A 23,378-nucleotide genomic window follows, 5' to 3' on the forward strand; every position below is an offset into this window, starting at 1 on the left:
TCAAGAGTTCAGTTATTCAGTTCAGTTATAGAGTTCAGTAAGAGTCTGTCAGTTATAAGTTTGTTTCAATATAATCTTTAAGTAACATCAAGAAAGAAAACCGAGTATTTATTAACCTCTTAGGTACGATGTGCCACTACAGTGGCTTTCGCGGATGTCATCTATATTACGGCGCGCCACTATAGTGGCTCACTCTATTGACTCATTCGCTCCTCGCAATGTTTTATAACAGTGTTAACGATATTCAGGCAGAATATATAGTCTTTGTTTTGATACGCCAGTATCAGATATCAATTGTTGCTTTCCATTAAAAATAAATATATCATTATTAGATGCTCTTTTTAATATGCCGATCCATATCCTTATAACTTTTTAGAATCTTCAACCTGAAAATGTCGCTTCAAAATAGAAAACGAAGAGCAATTTGATAAACACTATCGCGCTATGAGTGTGAAAATTGTAACGTGGGTCTGTGTGTCATACCGTGCTTTAAAATATATCACTCAATTGTATTATCAATGATTAAAATAAATTATTAAAGTTAAAGTATATGCATCATATCTTTAAGAAAAATTATAATTTAATTATCAAAAACTCCATTCCAATGTGCTTGCGTAGAGAACAGCATTATCCGTTAAACATTGTAGTGCTGTATCGTTTACGCGTAATTCGCGTCAAACTCTGCCGTAGAGAGAAACAACCCCGCACAAAATTCAACCGTACCTAAAAGGTTAATTGTGAACGATTAATACAGTTAGTCTTCCAACAACTATAATAACTCAATACGATATTACAAGAGTGTAATCGACTATACATATAAGCAAGGTGAGAAACTAAACATTGTAATTTTCTTCTTCGATTTCGGACCTGTACCACATGTACGACTTCAATAAAATTATTTAATGATTATTATTGTCAACAATCAGGAAGATATTTAAACTATTTATTTACTTCAAGAAAACTTTAATCTCTTCCGTGCTAGTACTCCTGCAGATAGCGGGTAAGCCGAAACGTGGCATTTAATTTATTAGTTGCAGTGATACGCCAGTTAAGGCTACCCATACGGTTATATCAACGAATTAGAACATCAAGGATACAACAGTTTGGAAATTCAAAATAGTGCTGCGCCTTAGAAGGGTGCGACAAGTTTTAGATCCATTGCATTCAGTCCTTTGCCTTGTTTCAAAAATAATGAATGGGACTCGATCCAAATCGAAATAGTTAACAACTATTTCTGGTGGCAGCAACTACCGTTTTGTTTTAAATATAATTCGAGAAACCCAAGATTCGACATCTAGAATAACATATAACGGTTACGAACACCGAAGATCGACCAGATCGTAACATCAATACTTAAATATTTAATAATTTTTTAATTGTAAAACACAAATCAATCAGTTTTGGTAATTCTTTATTCTACTGTACAGTATTATAGTATTTTGTTTTACATTATATATATACAACTATATTATGCGGCGCTTACCTTGTAAAAGATCCTATTATACGTTACATGAAGCTTTGTAATTTTTAATTTATATACAAACTTGGTAAGGAATCTATGGAACGATCGAGCATGGATCGTGATTACATGGACATGACTTTTAAATCTTAGATCGAAACTTACGCATAAATTACTTGTTTGAGTATTGTGAATAAGCGCACATCGTCATGTTGAAGTGTCTGAAATATTATTACGAAGCTTATATTTTAAGCTCTTTAACTACGTGTTTGCACTAATTATATATAATTTTGTTGATATATGAAGTATTTTACAATCCTTCCCAAGTAAAAATTTATAAAATTATAATCCTAAATATTTTATTTAATAATGAACCATTCTGTATATTAAAAATAACAAAAAAATTTATTTATACATAATTCATTATAGCTTTTAATTTATCTCACAATTTTTTTCTGTAATATTAATATTTTAAAAATATCTATTGTACATATTTTGTATAAATTCCATTTAACATTTGACTTTATTGAAGATCATAGAGAGATTAAAATTATAGGCAACTTTAACATGACGACACCAGGCATGCTCCAAAGCATAATAAAGTAAAATAACATAAAATGCAACGCACTATCTTCCAATTTAACAACAAAACGATCACAATACATATTTTACAACTACCTAAAATACGATTTTTTGTTTCCCCTTTTGACTAAACGTGATTATTGTTAAAACAACAAAATATACAATAATCCGTTTAAAAATGATATGAAACATAATTTCATGTGTACAACCGTTTTACTTTTTTCCTACAAAATCTAGAGAAAGTAACCCAACCAGATCATTAAGCGAGTATTTCATTATTTTTGTCAACAATATACAGCAACGTAATTAATTAACAAACGAATCTTAATGTATGTTCCGGATGAAACAACTAATGATACATAACTAACAAATACTATACTCTTCTTTTTTTCGTCCGTTCCTATTCATTTATTAACACATTGCTTTCCACTTCAATATTATTTGATAAAACAGCATACAATAGAATGCAAATATAAGTATAGAATACTTAGATATAAAATTTCTATATGATATATACGTTGGTAAATTTATATTTTATGATTAAGGAGATAGAGAATCATTCTATTTTCAGAAAGATTAAAATGTAATAACGGATATTATATAAAAAGCTTAACGTTGAAAAATATATTAAAAGATACTGTTAGTTAATAAGCAATGTGTTAACAGAGATTAGAATTAAAGTTTTACATTCACGGATCTATGTAAAAGATGACACGGTAAACTTTTAAATTTGGCCACAGGTGCGAGAGACTCGCTATAAATTATTTCTTAATATGTATCAATGTCATGAATGTACACAATGAACACGTGTGAATACATACTTGATGTTTGACTTTGGAACCTTGTATATTTTATGGTTACAGTCATCAACAAAAGATATTTAAAATTATTTCTCTTTGAAATTAATATTTTTTAAAAAATTAGATACAAAAGTAATTAAATTTAAGGTGAATTGAAAATAAGAAATAGTTGTATTAAATTTGTTTACTTAACGAAATATCTTTTCAGTGCTTAAAATTCTTTAGAGTTAGTAATTCTTTATTTAAAATTAAATTTAATGCTTAATTTTAACTGTGTTTAATATTAGAATAAAATAGCATGAAAGTAAAACGAAACCCGCAAAAATTTAGTATCATTGAAATTATTAAGATTTTTTCAAAAATTGTAGTATACCCAAGTAAACTCGTTAAACATTAAAGCTTATGATAAAAATATTATTCACGCGTGCTTTACGAAGAATGAGCAATAGTACACTGGTTAATAATACGAAAGAACAATTTTTAGCAATGGGATGTGATATTGAATGTCAGTCAAATGCTAGCGATAAAATTGTACTCTGAAAGCTATTTCTTCAAATTAGTAGAGTATTCTGCTTATCTTGATCATTAATTACATCAAAACTTCGAAGAAGCAGATTGCATGTCAAAAATCAATTGTCATACTTCGAAAATTGTAATAAATGATTAAATCGGTTGGTCCATTTTTTCTTGAATATGCGCATAAATGTTTCTCATAATATATTAAGTGCTTCTGATTTCGACTCAAACTACAATACATTAATTGAATTTCAAATTTTACAAGAGAAGAAATATAAATTGCTAATACTAAATCTTAAACTTTGACGTTATTGTTTCTTGTAGCTCAGTACTCGTATAAGTAAAAATAAAACAATCTTCGATCATATTCGATGAAAAAAAGGTAAAAGAAATAGTATTAACTAATAATGCAGGTATCTGTTCACAAGTGTGTATAAACAACGTATTAAAAAATTAATCGACCATTTTCATGATTGATAATGTGATTTATGAGAATGGAGAAAGATTAAAATTAACAAATCGTAAATCTTTTTCTATTCTAATATTTCTCTCGACAAAGTTATATTTCCTATTATTAATGATTTCGATTAATATAATAAATAATGAAACGTACAAAATTGATATTTATCTTGTCTAACTTATTAATTATTGCAATATACGTTGTTTGCACGATCTTTAGATATTCTGTTTACGGCAAAAATTGTAAAAAAAACTAAATCCTTAGTAATAATAATATCAATAATACTAATAGTAATAACTAATAGGATCACATCTTTGGTACACAATACGTCAGTTTCAACAATCTTAACTAGTTTCTCTATCAATTATCTACGGCAAGATGGGCGAAATTAGATCATCTATCTTTGCACTGAACTCTTATTGTTATCAATATCATCAACTTTCGGAACAGAGAAAGATCTTTGTTTTCGTTATCACTCATATATCAACTTTCTGTCAAACAATTCATCATTTAAAAACGACTATTTTACATCAGCATAACAGTCTTCATTTGCATTATTAAATTTCTCTTAGATTCTTAATAGTAGAGTTTTACAAAGTTCATCATTTTTCAAATACTATAACATTTATCCTGTTCGCCTCGTATTATTTAGAATTTTATAAATTGTGCCGTTTTAAAGAAATGTATCCTACAGGAAAGTATATGATCAAATTTAAGTTATTCTGCAATCATTTAAAAATAAAAATTTTGTAAAATGCAGCATATAGCGAAAAATCCAGTATATCTTACCTAATTATTGGAATGTTTATGATAAATTAACATATACTAGAAATTCCATGAGTCAAGCTCTTTTCGAGGACAATGTGAAATTCGCTTAGTGGTTCAAGAATGTGAATAAGGAAATTTAATAATGTAGTATTTCTTAAGAAAGAAGTTTCTTCGTACATGTCTGCAGTAGAGCGCGCTTCACTCATTGGCCGAAGCATTGAATGAAGAAGCTGTTCTCTGGAAGAAGAAATTTGCAATTAAAATTGCAGTAATATACCCAACAAATATTTAAGCTATTAAAATGATAACTTATATACCTTGCTGCTAAGCAAATGAATAACTGAAATTTTCCATCTTTACCAAGAGTTTGACTGAATAAGTTAATTTGATCAATAAGATGACAATAACATCTTAAAGTTGTAAATCTTTGATTGTTCTCTACATGAATTCGTCTATCTTTATTCAGCCTCTGTGAATATTCGTCCATTTCTTCCAGCAAAGAAATTTCAAAATTTTCTTTTACACGTACTGAAACAAATAAAAGTTAACTATTGTATTTATTTGACAATAGAAGGTTTAAAATAAAACTAAAATGAAATAGCTAAAAATAATAACTTACAGAGATAATCCCAAACGTAAAAATTTTTCCCAAATATTCTTTGGTTCTTAAAACCGAATAAAAATATCTGCTCTAAAGATGGCACAAGACCACCTTCCCCACAAAGTAAAGCAGTCAAAGAACCATCTTGACATTCTCTTCTATAGTGGAATTTGACAATTGCGTTTACAGACTCTCCTATAAAATTACATAAATTTTCTTGAATGGAAATTTTAGAAATTATAAGTTATGATATAACTTGTATATAGGAAATAATATAATAATTTTGGCAGAAGGAAAGAAGGAGATTGTGGAGATCATAAAGAGCTTGAAGAGATACCTGAAAGAAAAAAGTCTGACGCTAAATGTGAAAAAATCGAATGTGATGAGGTTGAAGACGGGAGGTGGAAAAGTGAAACAAATGAACTGGAAATAAAAAAGTGAAGAAATAGAGGATTTTACATACCTAGTATAGAGAATGAAAAGAAATGGAAAAAACGGGAAGTACATATCGGAAAAAGAGTTAAGAAGGGGTTAGGTTAAGAAGGTGGCAGTTGTAAAAAGGCAGATATGAAAAAGGGTTAGGAAAAGGAATGTTTGGAAAGGATTGGAGAAAATGAATATGATTGCTTGATAAACTAATATGAACAATCACAGAATACAGAGTAAGATATAGGCGTGGAACAAGATAGACAGACTGCATGGAAGGTATTTTAGATTGGTATTAGGTGTGGATTGATATATTCTAGGATACTTGGTAAGAGAGGAATTAAAAGGAGACATGACGAGAATGAGAGCGAGAATAAGGACATGGAGCTTTGAAAGAAGACTGAAGAATGGAGAATATAAAAAAGAGAGAAAGGAAATATAAGGAAGAAACTAGATGGAGACTGGTAAAGGAGAGTGCGTGGAAGAAAATAGAGGTAGTAGAAGGAAGAGAGGAGGAGGAAGGCAGAGGCAAGAGTAAAAATAGAAGATGGAAGACATAGAGAGAGAAAAGTAGAATGAAAAAAGAAGAAAGAAGATATACGAATTAGGATACAATAATTGATATAAGGCAATAAGAGCGGAAGAAATGCCAGTACACCTGAAGAAAAGATGAAATGAGGATAAAGTGAGGAGACTCGCAAGATTCAGATTAGGTAATGAGATTGGGGAAGGAAAATATTGGTTAAAGTAAGAGGAAAAGGAGTGTAGGCTATGTGGAAAAGAGGAAGAGACATAGGAATATATGCAAGAGACATATGCAAGGAAGAACCGAGAGGATAGCAGGAAAACGTAGAGAGAATATTAGGAGAGGAGAAGAAGGCGAAGAGTGGGTGGACAACATAGAGTAGGAAAGATTGAAAATGACTGAAGGGTAAAGGAAGGGTAAGAAGGACCAGAGTAATGAAATAAGAATAAGACCAAAAAGGGATGGTTTAGCCAATAAATTAGATGGTGCAAGGCAGATGCAATAAAGATCAAATTCTACTGCATAGACGAATGTCTAGTGTATAGATAGGGTAGAAATGAGACAATTAAATCTAGGATAGCACAAGATAGAATAAGCTAGTTAAGTAGATAAGAAAATACAGAATAAAGATTATTGTAGAACAAAGGGCATTTTGTAATCCCAAAGGAAAAGAAATAAAGCATTATAACTACTACAACTTGTATATGTACAATGTGAATCATCTAAAAATTGAAACTGAAATATTTTTGATATTATTATATCGAAAAATGTTTCAGATAAAAATTGTATGGTTTCAAGGGAGACATATTCTAATGTTATTAATTTCTCTGCAGGTGGGTGCTTACAGATTGTATGAAGATTAGCTTTGCTTTTTAAATGGAATCATGTATTTTTTAATGCATTAATCGATATAGTTTAAAAATTCTTTACAAAAAATTATTTAGCTACTTGTATCGAAAAGCTATTAAATCTTTTATATGATAAGGTTACAAAATAGAAGTTAAAATATCTACTAAAGTAATAGTTTTTCGATACAAGTAAGTAAATGATATTTTATGGTAAATCTCGAGCTGTATCGCTTAAAGCATTAAAAAATATATGATTCTATTTAAAAACAAAAAAACAAAAAAAAAAAAAACAAAGTTGATCACAGCACGACTTTTAAGCGCCCACCAATAGACTAACTAATAATAAATAATAAAGCTGATAATATTAAAATATTTAAAACATTTTTTAATACAATTAATAGTTTCGAAAATATTTCAGTTTCACCTCTTAGGTGACTCAACCTGTATATAAGTGAAAATATATAAATGATTACATATGTATGTATATATATTTTTTTTTCGTTAGCATAATATAAACATTTAAATTTACTTTCTGAATTAGAAAATTAAAGGTGTATGTACTTCAATAATATTTACCTAACATATGTTGCAGTTCGACTTGAGACACTATAGGACGTCTAGGTATACTAGGAGACCTACATCTTGGTGGTGTTGAACATGATTCAACCAATTCTTCACTATCGATATTACGTGGTACCAAGGCACCTACTAATAATCTTTCAGTAGATCCATCGTCGATACCTCTGCCAAGCCATCTACCACAAGGGAATTTAAATGTGTGCCCTGTAACTTCATTTCTCACCACAACATGTTCTACCATCCATTTTGGCGAAAGACCTGTATTGTCATGTCCTATACGTAATGTAGAGAGCACGCCCAAATTCTTATGCTAAAATAAAAGTTATAAAATTATGTAAAGTCATGGAAAATAATTAGTTTTCTTAACATTTTATATTTTCTAAAGTTCAGAAAATATTTGCAAATATAGTAATGCATATATTTGAAAAGTCATTAAATGTTAAATATGAATTATGAATTTATAAGAACATACATGAAACACAAATTCCAACGCTCCTTTGGGAATTGGCACTGGATTTGTTTCACACAATGTACCAGAAATAGCGATCCAACTGTTTGCCGAAGTAGTAGCTGCGCTAGCTTTTCGACTAGGAAATATAACGACCCTGTATGGCAATTTCGTAGTTGGATAATTGTTTGTAAAACAGAAGTAATCAACTGCATTCAACGTTAAAAGATGGTATAAGAATTGTTCCTTTTCTTCTTCACAACGCAAAAATGCCGAGCGCTTATACTGACTTCTAAAAACAAAATGACGTAAAAAATCTTCAATTTTATTACTTATATAATATTCTACAATATAACCAAAAATGTTAACTATTATTTATGTTAGTTGTAAAACAAGTTGTAACAACTAAAATAATTTGTCAATATTATAAAACTTAAGTAATTAGTAGTATTTCTACCAATCTTACCTTAACAATCTGGTATCTGATAATAAAGTTTTCAAATGACGAGAAAGAAGTTTCTTTTCAAGTGCTAATCGAACCCAGGCTCTAGCATATCCAATATGCGTTTTAATATCAGTCATTGCCTGCACATTCCGAATATCAAAAAGCAAAGAATTAGGCAAAGGCCTCAAATGTTCAGGGCCAATTTTTCTGTCGCCAGGAGACTTATGCTTGTCCGTGCCTCGTGTAGGCGAGTCGATCTCCAATGCCAGGTTTGGTAGATCTGTTATTGTTAACAAACATAGAAATCTAATTACGTAATAATTTTAAATAGACAAAATAATTGACACTCATTTTTCACACTTTTATAAAAAATACTTCTAACAATGCATGCAAATGATAATCTCATGCTTTGGACAAAAAAGAAATAGATGCATCCTGGAAGAATCATTTCACGCATTCCATGTACAAAATACAAATATTTTTATTTTTAATTTAAAATTACGTTATACATGCTAATTATTTCATATTTTTGTACTCGGTTCGTAGTACGTCACTAATAAACTAATAAAAGGAAATCGCTTTTGACATTACATATCTACGGTACCTATAAATTGTGTGAATATGTATTAAAAACTGTCTTTTAATATCTAAGACATATATCAAATCATGCGATTTACTAATATTTATTATGATTATTAAATTTAAATATAGAAATAGAGTGTATATATGTATTAGAAAAAAAGCTGATCGAATTACTTGCGGCAAGCCAACGCTAGGGCTTACCATTAAAATTCTCCTTGATATAAGAAGCAATTTCAAAAATATTTTTGCCCTTTAAAGATGAAATTAAACGCTCTGGTAATCCAAAAAAGCTACTTGGTGATTTCTTGGCTATTTACAACAAAGAAAAATGAAACGCAAATAAAAATCAACTGAAAAAGAAACATTGATCCACGTTTTAAATAATATTGTGACTCAAAAAGCAATATTTCTAATTTCAATAAAGTAAAGAATTATTCTTTATTTCGTTATGAAGAAATTGAAAGAAGAAATTATTAATTTGTATTAATATTACTTTGATACTAGATAACTAGCTCTTTGCTAGAGCTTTAATATTTGAAACTACTTAATATTTGGAACTACTTATGAAACTTTAATATTTAAAAATGTTTCAATGGTACTTTAAAATTATAGTTCAAAATATTTTATTTACTCTTTGAGTTACATTACCATCATAAGTAAAGGACAATATATTTAATACAGTCAACCCTCCTATTACACGATTAATTCGTTTTGCATTGTACCGAAATCGTGTTAAGCGAAATCAAAACAATGTAGTAAAACATACATACGTGTTATATGAATGTTGTTCATATTTAATAAGTCGTGGTATATAAAATCGTTTCGCAATTTTTGTGCTGTATTATATCGAAACCGAATTTTTACAGTGCCGTGTTATAAGGGGTTGAGTGTAATAGAACCTATAATAAATAAAATTTTAAATAAAATGAAAATGGATAAGACCTATGCAATAAGCATGAAAAGGGAAGTAGGTAGCAATTTAATCATATAAAGAAATATTTGTATTATGTTCTGCAATTCTAAATTATACTTCATAATAGCAAAACACTATATTTGAAACGTGTGATTTTACAAAATCAATATTCTCTCGGAAATAACAGTCAAACATATTTACTATACTATGTGCACGTTTAGCAAAAACATGTAGAATCAAATAAATACTTATTTATGAATAATGTGTCACTTACAACTAAGGGAGTGCAGAGTATCTACGTATGAGAAACTAATCTCTACTTTTAACACTTTATCTGAAATAGAATAAGACACGTACAATCGAGTCGTTTCCGTAGGACGCACCATGCTAACGCTGCATTTCCAAATGTCATGAATTTTAGTAAATATTACAATTTCGATGATAAAGTGCGATGTGTGTAACAGATATCAAAGTATAACAAATTTCCACATACCAGGAGAAAGAAAATTAGGATCTATTGGTTTACTCGGGTCGTTGCACTCTTCTTCTTGATACATGGCAAGATGCGACCAAAGAGCGCTTTTCCCTTGTTTATTTTGCAATCCATGACTCCAAACTCGTTCTAGGAGATCACAGAGACTGGCAACTAGCGTATTTTCTTCGACATCGGATAACGATTCACCGCCATGACCTAATGCAACTGCTTCAGAACCCATTTTTTCAACCAACATTCTTTTTGTTTTTGATTTACAATCCTTAAAACAAATACAGAAAAGCAGATTAACGTAACTTTCTCGTGTTAATAAATTCACTTATTTTATTTTCATTTTAGTAAATATACTTTGAGCAATTTTTCAACAAATGTCCAATTTGCTTGTGCTATTAATGCTGGACTCATATCTGCAGAGAGCTTAGTTTGAGGTCGAGGCGATTGTGTTTCTTGAGGTACTGGAGTTTTCCCATTTGGCTCCATAGATTTCATTTTATACTTCCACTGAGTCTGACCTCTCCGACTACTGTTATAGATATAAAATTAATTAAACTCTAAGAATAGAAATAAAAATTGTACGAATAAATAAAATATTTAGACAATTAATAATTATAATAGCTGATTTTCAGGATACCGCAAATAAAAAATAAAATAGTGAATCAAATTATATGATAATATACAGTAACCTCAGATATACATGTATAATGCTGTAAAATTTCAAGTAAATTCTTACCGAAGTATACTACACGGGAAGCAGGAAATAAAATAATAAACGTTAATATTTCTTGTGTTGATATAATTGTCAAAAAAATGCATTTGTTCAAAATATTTACCTTTGAGTTGGCTCCTTATTTAATGCTACACTGTCTAACAAGGGAAAACTTCGAAAATATGCTGCTCTATGAGGAACGATCTCTGTAGGTGGATTCGTTTCAAAATCTACGTTTGTCAACCTTTGTTCCAATACCTTTTGCGATTCTTCAATACTTGTACAAGGTTCATAACGTGTCGATCTTACAATACCTTCTCCAACTTTTTTCCTATAATAAACAAGAATAACTTTATCATTTGAGAGAATATCACGGAATAATGGTACAAAAAATTTATTTTTCTTCCGTTTACCTTAACAGAGAAATTCTTTGATCAAAAACTCGTGTGTTAAAATCAAGCTCACTCCACGTTGACATAACTTTGCTGTCGACAAGAGATGCGAACATTTGTGTTTCTAGAAACCTTGATAAAAATGGCAAATGCTGTGTGGGTTGGTCAGATAAAAATGTAGCCTTATCAAAAACATGCATACTATCCCTATTATTCAACCATTCATCTTTATCCTGAAAGAAACAATCGTTTTTCTTTCTCAAATACAGTTTAATATTCATGTTAGATATTATTTATATTTTATAATTCATATTATATAGATGTCATTTATATTATTATAGATATTAGATATTGATTTATATAAATATTACTTTCATAGATATTCATTTATATAAATATAAATACTAGTGCACTTAAAAGGTAAAAAAGGGTCGAAATAAACATATTTATTCTTATTTTTGAGTTTACGAGTAGCGAGTTTGCTTTTTAACGAACTACATTTGCTTAATTTTATGATAAGGCTTCGAAATAATATCCTCGCACATAAACATAAGTCTGCAGACGTTTTACTATTGTCTATCCTACTCTTCCTATTTGTATAGCTTGAATTTGCTGAAAACTTTCTTTAGTTTTGTTGTGAAATATTTGAACATTATCAATGTATGTTTCACAAGTCCGATTTAAATCGTGGAGCGAGCACAATAGGAAATAGGATCTTCACGACTTATTCAATTACTTGCAAATCGCTTGTTCCAAAGTAGCCTAACTGCTTCTAACTGAAATGCGTTAGAGCATCATCCTGCATAAAATATATACATCACATTTAAATGTGTATGCATTTAAGGAATTAACACATGATTCTCCGGTTCATTTCCCATGGAGAAGCAAGTCCGAATAAAAACTCACTGTAACTCAAAAATGATAATAAATAGAACATATGTTTATACGAACTTTTCTTATCTTTTTCGTGTACTAAATCAATTTCTAAAGAGATTCGTATATATTACGAAGCAACTTAAATGAATACTCTTTCGCACCTGACTTGGTTGAATAACGAAGTGTTCGTAATTAGAAAAAATCTGTACAAAACGGTTCAGAAAAATCTCTCTAATGGCATTGTTAAACATAAGCATCTCTTGATATTCTTCTTGAGGTGAGAGTATCTGCTCTTTCACATTATCTTCCACTGAATCGATATCTTCCACGTTCACTCCTATAAGAAAAATGGACACTAAACAAAAATGACCAAATGATGCTCTAAAACTAAATATATTTATATTTAGATAAAAAGCTCCTTTACTATATTTAGCATACAATAACTATAAAAATGTTTAATTCACCTAAGTATGTCTTCTATTATTAGAGCTCTTAGAAAGAAAGCAGAAAAATTTTATATAAATAAATTTAAAGAAATTTATATATAAGAATAAATATAAAACATATATAAATAAAACTATATAAAATAAAAATTTTTTACCAGTTCTTTTAGCGATATCTACTATCCTTTGTAACGTGTCTGATTGTGGTGTCGTTTCCGGTCGATTCCAATCCAAGACATCGTGTAACGAATGTTTTCTGCGAGGAAGATGACATCCAGAACCAGGAAGCGTCAAACTACTAGTCATGATGTCACCGTTATAATGATTTATGACCGTGTTATCAGTCCTGAAAAAACATTTTGATCTTAACAGTTGAAAAATACTAATATAGAAAAGAAAAAGATACACATTTTCAACTTACTTTCCCGTGTGTGGTACTTTGTACTTGTTTAAGAGAGCTCTAATCTCGGCAATAAATTGCATTTTATGTGGAAATACAGGTAACTCTTCTGGAAATTGGCTACTTTGCTTATCTATATCTACATAACAAAGATTTGCCTGTAATCAAGAAACAGAATCTAAAATAGTGTCATCTCAAACACAAAATAAAAAGAAGAAAAAAAGAGAAGACATCTTAACTACGTCAGACTAGATTAAATAACATAAAATAATCTTAAATTCAAACTAGTTCACATGTTTTGCACAACTTGGATTAGAAGATTTAAAAATTTTTGCCAAATTTAGTAAATTTATTATATCGTAAAACAGAAATGCATACAAGAGAAAAATGACTGATTATTTAAATGCCCACTCCAAATAACGTATTCGGTGTTGCTAGCGCATTTTTATTTTTGTATATTTCAACAAATAATTTTAGGAACACAAATAAAACAGTGAAATAAATATATTTTCAAAGAAAGAAACATAAAACTCCTAAAGAGAGGTATTCCTTTATTTTAATAACGGAGAATCTAATTTTTTCTGGATCTAAAGCATTTGATTTTCCATTTAATTTTCATAATAATTTTCAATGTACAAGATGATAGAAATTTTAAATCGCTGATTTCAAAAAGCGCTAAACACTCACTTCGCTGGCAATTTTCAATACACCGCCCTCACTTTGCGCGTGCAAACCCATTATAAATGGTACCGGCGCGTCCAAGAAGTGATGTAGACTGGCGGGCAATATCGGTACGTACACGTGTTGCCAGGAAAACGGAAAGAGAAGCGCCGTTATGCATTCGGATACCACCATCAACTTGTGGAAATCTGAACTTCTGAGTAATACTTGATTCTCCAATAGGACACATGTAAACAATTGAATAACGCAATCCGCTCCAAGCCATGTGAATATATCCTTCAGAGGGTAATCTAGCATTTGTAACTCCTGCGATGGTGTTGGCTGATGGATAACCAGCTCTAATGGTGATTTCGCTGGCTCGTCATTGGGAATGAAGAACTTTAACGACTTTCCAGGCAATGGTACCGGCACATTGTACAGCAAATTGTATACGTATGACTCTAAACTAAGACCAGGTCCTGGATGTCTAGGAACACATCTATAAAGATAAATATTCGATTAGTTTCCAGTAAGTAGTGTATATATAATAGGAAAGTAAGCTTCGGTATTGCCTTAAATTTTACGTAGTTTTAAATGTATATATCTCTAACTTTCCCTCACCCGTGGAAATAATAGTTTTGAAAAGGCTTATATTTATTGATAGATGATTAATTTCCTAAAAGAATTTTCTGATTCTATAAATTCCACTTAAAATGTGTAATGGCGTCCATAGTACATTTATTCTTTGATTTTTTGTAAGCAAAAACGTTATTTTGCGTTATCTATACTTTTTACTGCGTGATAGTATATTAATTGATTGGTTAAATTATACAAGCTTCAGCTTTCTTTAATATTTGACTTCATAAAAGTAATAAAGGAGTAAAATGAATTTTGAAAAAATTTACAAAAATAATACGAATCATTGGAAATTTTGAAAAATTTATTTGAGAACTAAAATTTCGTACTTCTTGTTACTAAAAATGTTAATTTATAATATCTTCAAAGGGAACTTAACTTAATTTGGCTTGGGATAATGGTTATTTCAAGGATGAAAGTAGTTTATTAACGATCTTCTACATTATCAAACTAGCGAAAGATGATGGAACGTTGTAAGATGATAAGTTAGATATATACTCACTTGTAAAGATTAGTCAGGAACGTTTTCGCGGCATGAAGGTAAGGCTGCTGGCATAGCAAGGATATCGATTTAGTCACTAGCAACTTGTCTTTGGTGGAGTCGTAGTAGCCTAACGCAGCACCTGGTGAATGTGCTGATAGCTTAAAATGCCGTGGCAACGATCGCGTGTTATGTCCATCCTGGCCTTTTCTTGCCCTGCTAACGCATTTATATTACATCTTCATGCATTCGACTCTGCTAATTTTATTTAAATTGAATTTCTTTCATTATTTTACGCTAAATTGATAATCTCAAGTAATACAGATTATTTAAAGTAAGTTCCTACATGGAACATTAAGTGGCAAATAGTAGAACGAACCCATTAAAAGTATTTAAACCTTTTAAGTATGTGTTTTATATACGGCATTTCTGCACAAAAATCCTAGATCACGTACCAAATAGAAATGTTTTGTTTTTATGGATGAATATAAAAATATATCGATGTCATTTTAAATTTGTTGTAACTTTTTAAAACGTTTAATTCAAGAATCATTGGTAATTTGTTAAAAAGGTATCAATCTACCTCGAAATAATTAATATTTGGTACCAATTTCTTTTGTCCTTTCGATAGCAGAAGCCCTTCGTAGAATATTACCGAATAATTTTTTTTTTTTTATTAAACTTATTTCGTACATTCTGTGCAACCTTTAGTATCTTTAGTTTTTACAAGGTTTAGTATTTCGTACAATTTATTTTATCGTTTCCTTTCTCATGAAATATTCTATATATATTTTACAACATTTAAGTAAGGACGCTATTTATCAAACAATTTAAAAGAAAATTTATAAATAAGAAAAAAGCAACAAACACGGTAATAATTAAAGATTCGATTTTGCTAATATCATGTAAGAATATTTCCGGAATGAAAATATTTTATGTGAAAACATGATTAATTGGCAAAACGAGATTACTATCGTGGATGACCTAAGACTTTTGCACAGTAGTGTGTATTTATTATAATCTTCTGTTGTCATTCTATTTCATATGTATATATCTCGATATTGTAAATAAACAATGTCTAAGAAGCATTTTGGAATCGTTTATCCACTGAAAAAACAAAAACTCGAATAGTTTAATAGGAAACTAGAAATATATATTGAAAATTTTAATTAAATATTGTCACGTCTCGCGCTCCATACGAGCCGTAACGTGATACGTCGTAGCTCGCGAATAGCACGAGCCACACTCTAGACGAATGGAATTAAAAAACAGAAAACATAAAGGAAATAAAAGATACTACACCTATAAATACTTTAATATCGCGATAAACCAATAAATCAATACACCACATTATTATTGAACAAAATTAAAATCTGAGAATATCGAAATAGAAACGTCCACTGATACGTACTGCCTTGCACGCGCTCTCCCCGCCACAATACACAGTATGCAGTAGGATAAGCAGATAATGGAAGTTGAGATGCTACGACCTTCTTACACAGCATTAACAGCGACAAACAACTAGACGCGCCAAAATATCAAGTATCGGCATCAGCAAAGATATTTAGTTATTCAGCAAAGTTATTCAGTTCAGTTATAGAGTTCAATCCAGTTAGTTGAAATTTTCGTCGAGTTGAGTTAGAGTCAGTAAGAGCTCAGTCAGTTAAAAATTTGTCAAGAGTTAATATCAAATTCAGAAGAACAGTAGTCTTTGCGAAAACGACAATTGTTTTAATATAGTTTTTGAGTAACGTCAAGAAGTAGAACCGAGCATTTATTAATTGTCAAAGATACATACTTCCAACAACTATGCTAACTCAATACGATATTCCAAGAATGCGATCGACCATACATATAAGCAAGGTGAAAAGCTAAACATTGTAACACTTTCTTCTTCGATTTCGGACTTGTACCATATGTACGATTTCAATAAAATTATTGACTATTTTTGTCAATAATTAAGAAGATATCAGAGATATTTATTTATTCCAAGAGAACCTTAATCCTACCCGTGCTAGTACTCTTGCACATAGCGGGTAAACCGAAACGTGGAATTTTGTTTATCAGTTGTATTGATACGCTAGTTAACGCTACCCATACGGTTATATTAACGAATTAAAACATTAAGGATACAATAGTTTGGAAATTCAAAATAGTGCTGCGCCTTAAAAAGGTGCGACAAGTTTTGAATCCATTCGGTTGTCGTGGAAATAATTAGAGCAAAACCTCCTGGGATATTCGGAATAATGCCACGCTCTAGAAGGGTGCGACAAGTTTTTAAATCATTCCATTCAGTCGTTTGCCTTGTTTTAAAAATAGCAAATGAGAGTCTAATTAATGGAAATAGTTAATAACTATTTCTGGTGGCAGCAACTACCGTTTTGATTTAAATATAATTCGGGAAACCCAGGATTCGACATCCAGAGTAACACATAACGGTTACGAACACCGAAGATCAAGACCAGATCGTAACAAATACAGATATTCATGTTTAATTGTAAAGGTTTATATTCGTTTCTTTGTTTGTGTCAAGATATTAAAGAGTACAATTATTTTCTGTAGTTTGAAGCAATTGTTCGTATATTTCGCTATTATATAATGAGAAAGAAGACTGAGATAGAATGTCGATTATCTGAACAAGAAAAATAATGGCTCGATAAATCAATAATAGTATTCCTGTTCGACTATTCAGATAAAACTATTTCAATATTTCCAACAGAAGAACTCCTAATTACATTTCCAGATATATTTCACATCTGGAAGCTGTACAAGATGTTTTGTTTGGTACATACATACAGTGCCAAACAAAAGTATTATCGCATCATCACACACGAATCTTCTTCATATAAAATTTTTTGTAAATCTGTAAAGAACGTGATTTTCTGTTTAATTTTTTTGTAGAATGTAGCTGTCGACTCTGTATATACTAGTATATAATATTTAGGTATACATTTAAAAAATAGTTATAATAAAGAAAAAGAAAGCTAAAATACACATAAACATCCGTTTTCAGCGGGACAAAAGTATCGGTACACTTATGATTTTGCGGTATAAATTTATCGTAACATTTGATTTACTATTTAGTATGCAATTCGTTTTTTACATAACAGCTTTCAGGCGATTAGGTATTGAATTTACCAAATTGTTTGTAATTTTTGGACTTATTTTGTGCCATTCTTCAAGCAATAATTTCTACAGCTCTTCTTGCTTAGACGTAATATGATGTGTTTTAATCCTTCTGCCTAATTTAGACCAAAGATCCTCTACAGTATTTAGAGCTGAGGGTTGTGGAGGAATCGTTAAAATATCCAATGTATTAAAAATGATCCATTATTTAACAATATAGGCTATGCATTTGGAATCATTATCCCGTTGAACATAACAGTCTTGTCTTAAATTTCATTTTTCTCGCACTTTTGCTTTAAAATATTTAAATACCTATATTTGTGCATAGTATTATTCAATATGGTATGTAATAATAATGTAATGGTATATTCAATAAAAACAAACTCTCCTACAGCAAAAGACATTCCCCATATTACTATCTTGACACCCCAGCATTTGGCGCTTTGGACAATGCTTTTTTCATCCAATCCTGTTGAGGTTTTAAACGTGTGGATGAATTATAGAAATTCTTTATTCAGAAATGTTAGAAATTAGGATTTCCAATGGTTTCTATTCTATGTGATAATGCGTTGATAGATGGATTTATTACAATGGATTAAACAGAAAACGATGATTATTTAACGTGAACTTAATGCAGTAGTGTGATATGATAATTCTCGATTAACGACTTTGACTTGACTCTCGGGTGGCTAACTGAATATCAACTGCTGCTGTGCCGAAATGTATCGATGGCCGTTAAGCCTATTGAAATTTTCCGACCCTTTCGGCTTGTCGGCATTTGCACTTTATCGTCGACATTGTTCGTATGTCGACGATCTTTCCGCAGTACTATAATAGAGACTAAAGAAGCTGCTGTAAAGAGAATCATTGTGCCAAAAACTAAACACTAGAGGGAGATGTAGAGTTTTCCTAGAAGTGAGATTCACTTCAACAAATTCAGTATTCAGTTTTCGCTAATCTAAACCCGACCACCACATTGAAAAATATTAAATTTAGTTTCATCTAGAAACAGTACTTTTTTCTAAAATGTTGTATCTTCGCCTACATAATTAATAGTGAACTCCAATCTGTTATTATTATTATTTTCGTTATTGTTATTATTATTATTATTATTGTTACTGTTATTATATTGTCTATCTTTTTTTTCTTGGTCTGTAAGCTCTCGAGGACATCCGCTTTGTGTAGCATTTGTTAGATCGTATGCCAAGAAATCGTTTAATCACACTTCTTACGAAAAAGCAACTATAATAATAGTACTATACTAATATACTATAATAATAATTACAGCAATAAGTAATAATTTTTTCTATTTCCGAGCAAGATTTTCTTTGCTCATATACACATATATTTAATACATTTTAATATAATCATATATTAATATAATCTTTCTTTCAGCTATTGTTGTTTCTTTTCTCATTTTATTTCCCATTATTCAGATTTCTTTTTTCTGCAAAACAATCTTACTAACTAAAAAAATAACAATCAGTTTGAATGGTAAACTTCCCGCGACATAACAGATGTGCCAACATTGGGAATATTTCGGAAAGAATATATAGAATATTTAGAAGGTAGAATACACGTAATAACAAATTTGTCAAGTGTGTCAATGCTTTTATTCCGCTAAAAATGGACTTCTATGAGTATTTTATCTATTTTCTTTATTATAATTATCTTTAAATTTCATAATTCATAGTATAGTTGAACTTTAGAGTCGATAGTTGTATTTTGCAAAAGCATTAAATAGAGAATCACATTCTTTACAGACCTGCAAAGAATTTTATACGAAGATACTTTTGTTTGACACTGTATCTGTATTGATAAACTGAAAACTTTTTTAATTAGTTTCACCTCATAAATATAATACTGTGCAGAAGTCTTACGATTAGGCTACATGTACATTGCTGATCTTATTACGTTAATCAAATATAATCTTCGAAATCGTTTTCACAGACTGTTATACAAAGACGAATATTTAAACACTCTGTTCTTAGTGTCAAATCATTCCTTAGTTCGATAAATTTTTGGAAGTGTAATCAATATAAACTTGATATAAACTTTACAGAACATATATGGAATTGTTTGAAATGAGCTATAAAAGGAAAAAGTGTCAAAAAAAGTAAATAGCTTTTTGAAATGAAGTTTTTCTAAGCAGAATGGTAGAAAATGGAAAATAAATTTATTAAAAAGTTATTCGACAATATCCTCGAAAGGACAATCAATGTAATGCAATCGAGAAATTATTAATTCTTAGATTTATACTTCTTATCGAAAATTAATAATAAATGACCTTAAATTTTTTCAATAGAATTTAGGTTAGAGAACTTTGGAGTCACCAACACATAATTATAATAATAATAAATAATAATAATAGTAAATTTATCGTTCATTAGACTACATGTCTATTACAAGAAATTTGTTTGGCATATATTATGTAGTTTATGCCTACATCACCTACATCGATAGATGTTTGCATAAAAATTAATACTATTTTCTTAATCCTAACTTATAATCTAATTTATATTATAATAATAAATTTCTATATATTTAATACAGTATAAGTTTATCCTTGGATCGTAGTTCCAACAAAATGACAGTTACACGATTTGTTACGCCACGAGGCTCAGTAGAGATCGTATTTCTAACCATCGCTCGCGGACCTACAGCGTCGCAGACATATCCTCTTATCTGCCAGACGAAAAATATACATTGTATCGACGAGCGCATACTTGTCACCAGGCTGCGAGTTCTGGAACCGTCGATTTCGGACTGTTATTTCCAACAAAAAAGTGGGCCAGCGTGATCATCGGCGCGAGCGGTGGCGTGATCCGAGCATATGGGGGATCGTCTCCCCGAAAGACAAAGAATCGGTCTAAGGAAGTCAGTCTCAATCGAACACTCTAACCGATCAGTCGCATTCGAAATCTGTAACCGGTGAGTCTCATTCGAAAACTGTAACGGCAAGTCGCATTTGAACAGTCTCATTATAGAATTCACACCGCATACATAAAAAATCGAGTCGAATCTCTGTAAAACATTAACTGTACCTATCACGAAACAATTTGTGACGCTTCTATTATAATTTAATTTATTGTTAAAAATACATGCTATATTAACCTGTTAACACAGTGTTAATTTCATTCAACCACCCCTGTTATCTTAATCGAAACAAGGGGAACGACTATTTCGCGGCGTCGATTATACGAATCGTAGTGAGAATTTACACCTCTCGCTGACGCGTTTTTCTTGCGACCGCGTCTCTCCGCGAACGGTCGTAACACGATTAATGTCCGATGCCAACCCTATTATCTTCATTAATGCCTGGATAAAGTACGCGAACTCTTTTGCTTACTGGATGTCTCTTAAAATCAGCATTTGTAGAAAATCCCATTCTTCTCCCCTCGCTCTATTGAGCTGTGGGCATACACTTAAAGGATTTTTTTTTTTTTTTTTTTTAATGACCAGATTTTTTTTTATTGATTGTTTGTTAAATTTTTACAATTTGTCCAGAAGGACATTTGGTAAAATATTATAGCTTAGAGAATAAAAGAATAAAAAAATAAAAAATAAAAAGTAAATAAAAATAAATAAAATATAGCATGTGGATGGTTACCCCCAGCGGGGTTCCATCTTCTAGGTTTCCTATTGCATCTCTATTTCGAGGTCTGCGGGATGCTTCCTCTTCAGTCTTCTTTCTATTTTGGTTTTATTTGTTTCAGCAGCCAGCTGGTTTGGGTGTGCTGCAAGTCTTTCTTTGTACTTTTTTGCGTATCTAGCGATTTCCTCTTTGACTGTTGGAATTTTTAGATCTTTTCGTAGGTCTTCATTTCTGACGTACCATGGAGCGTTAACTATTGTTCTTAAAATTTTTGCTTGCTCTATTTCTATTTTGCTTATGTGACTCATTGCTGCCGTCCCCCATAATGGGACTCCGTATGTCCAGATTGGTTTGATTATTGTTTTGTATATATTTAGTTTATTCATTGTACTTAATTTAGATTTTCTATTGATTAACCAGTACATCTGCTTCCTTTTTGCACTTATTCTGTTTATTATTGATTTTATATGGTGCTTCCATGTAAGGCGTGTGTCTAAATTTATTCCTAGATATCTGACTTGCTTTGTTTGTGCTATGTGGGCGCCGTTCAGTTGAATATCTGGTGTTTTTCCTTTTCTAAGTGTAAATGTTATGTGGTTGCACTTGCTGGTGTTCACTTTTATTTGTTTGTTTTGCAGCCATTTTTCTATTTTTGTAATGTGTTCTTGTAGTAGTGCGGCGGCCGTTTCTAGATTTGCATGCCTCACTAGTATGGCCGTATCGTCCGCAAACGTCAGTGTTTTACTGTTGACAGTTGTTGGTATATCTGCCGTGTATAGTGTGTATAATATTGGTCCTAAGACACTTCCTTGCGGTACTCCTGCCTTGATGTCCTTAATTTCAGAGTATGCATCATTTATTTTTACTACAAAGGTTCTGTTGTTTAAGTAAGATTTGAGTAGTTTGTAGATTTGTTCTGGAAATTGCTTTTTGATTGTTTGAAGAAGTTTTTCATGGTTAACTTTGTCGAATGCTTTTTCGATATCCATAAAGAGTGCTGTGCAGTATTGTTTTGTTTCAAGCGACTGTAAGATTTCATTGACGAGTCTATGCATTTTTTCTATTGTGGAGTGTTTATTCCTGAATCCAAATTGATGGTTCGGTATTAGTTTTTCTTTTTCTATTGTTGGTTTTAAGCGGTTATATATTATTTTCTCTAATAATTTGGAAAACGCAGGTAGTAATGATATCGGCCTGTAGGATGCAGTCAGATGTGGGTTTTTGTTTGGTTTGGGTAACATCACTATCTGTGCTATTTTCCATAGTGTAGGAAAGTACTGTATTCTTAGAATTGCGTTAAATATTATCGTTGTTAGTCTTATTGCCTTTGGGGGAAGGTTTTTTAAGATTTTCCCATTGATCAAGTCAAATCCTGGTGCTTTACTTGTCTTTGTTGCCTCAATTAAGTTTGTAACTTCTTGCGCTGTTGTGCTGAGTATGGTGCAGCGTTTATCAGTTGTGTTGCTGGCATTTTCCACTTCTTCGTTTGTTTGCCATCCAGGGATGCTGTTATTAATTTCATACGGCGAAAATATATTTTATAGGTGCTTTGAGAATTCTTCTGCCTGTTCTTCGTTGGTTCTGGCCCATGTGTTGTCCATTTTTCTGATTGCTGGG

General features: G+C 30.9%; 1 protein-coding gene and 1 long non-coding RNA gene across 5 annotated transcripts in view; one reads left to right on the forward strand and one right to left on the reverse strand.

The window, feature by feature from the left end:
* Window positions 1–338: 338 nt before the first annotated feature.
* LOC139993726 (uncharacterized) lies at window positions 339–7,904 on the forward strand. Its single transcript, XR_011801440.1, has 2 exons — window positions 339–825; window positions 7,579–7,904. It is a non-coding gene; the product is annotated as an uncharacterized lncRNA (long non-coding RNA).
* Pns (DENN domain containing pinstripe) overlaps window positions 1,393–23,378 on the reverse strand; it is a 75,004-nt gene continuing 53,018 nt past the window's right edge. Inside the window, exons 4-20 of one of the 4 annotated variants that reach the window (XM_072015702.1) lie at window positions 15,062–15,259; window positions 13,951–14,422; window positions 13,285–13,421; window positions 13,022–13,209; window positions 12,582–12,757; window positions 11,566–11,777; window positions 11,277–11,483; window positions 10,795–10,969; window positions 10,447–10,708; window positions 9,242–9,349; window positions 8,480–8,738; window positions 8,038–8,305; window positions 7,563–7,875; window positions 5,205–5,381; window positions 4,903–5,113; window positions 4,607–4,822; window positions 1,393–4,505 (exon numbers count right to left, since the gene is read on the reverse strand). In XM_072015702.1, coding sequence (XP_071871803.1) covers window positions 4,633–4,822; window positions 4,903–5,113; window positions 5,205–5,381; window positions 7,563–7,875; window positions 8,038–8,305; window positions 8,480–8,738; window positions 9,242–9,349; window positions 10,447–10,708; window positions 10,795–10,969; window positions 11,277–11,483; window positions 11,566–11,777; window positions 12,582–12,757; window positions 13,022–13,209; window positions 13,285–13,421; window positions 13,951–14,422; window positions 15,062–15,259 — 3,553 coding nt within the window. In that variant the 3' untranslated portion in view covers window positions 1,393–4,505; window positions 4,607–4,632. Of the gene's footprint in view, window positions 4,506–4,606; window positions 4,823–4,902; window positions 5,114–5,204; window positions 5,382–7,562; window positions 7,876–8,037; window positions 8,306–8,479; window positions 8,739–9,241; window positions 9,350–10,310; window positions 10,347–10,446; window positions 10,709–10,794; window positions 10,970–11,276; window positions 11,484–11,565; window positions 11,778–12,581; window positions 12,758–13,021; window positions 13,210–13,284; window positions 13,422–13,950; window positions 14,423–15,061; window positions 15,260–23,378 lie in introns of all 4 variants that reach the window. The other 3 variants (XM_072015705.1, XM_072015704.1, XM_072015706.1) reach the window with 3 other exon arrangements.

Source organism: Bombus fervidus, chromosome 13, assembly GCF_041682495.2.
Source record: "Bombus fervidus isolate BK054 chromosome 13, iyBomFerv1, whole genome shotgun sequence".
Classification (NCBI taxonomy): Eukaryota; Metazoa; Arthropoda; class Insecta; order Hymenoptera; family Apidae; genus Bombus; species Bombus fervidus.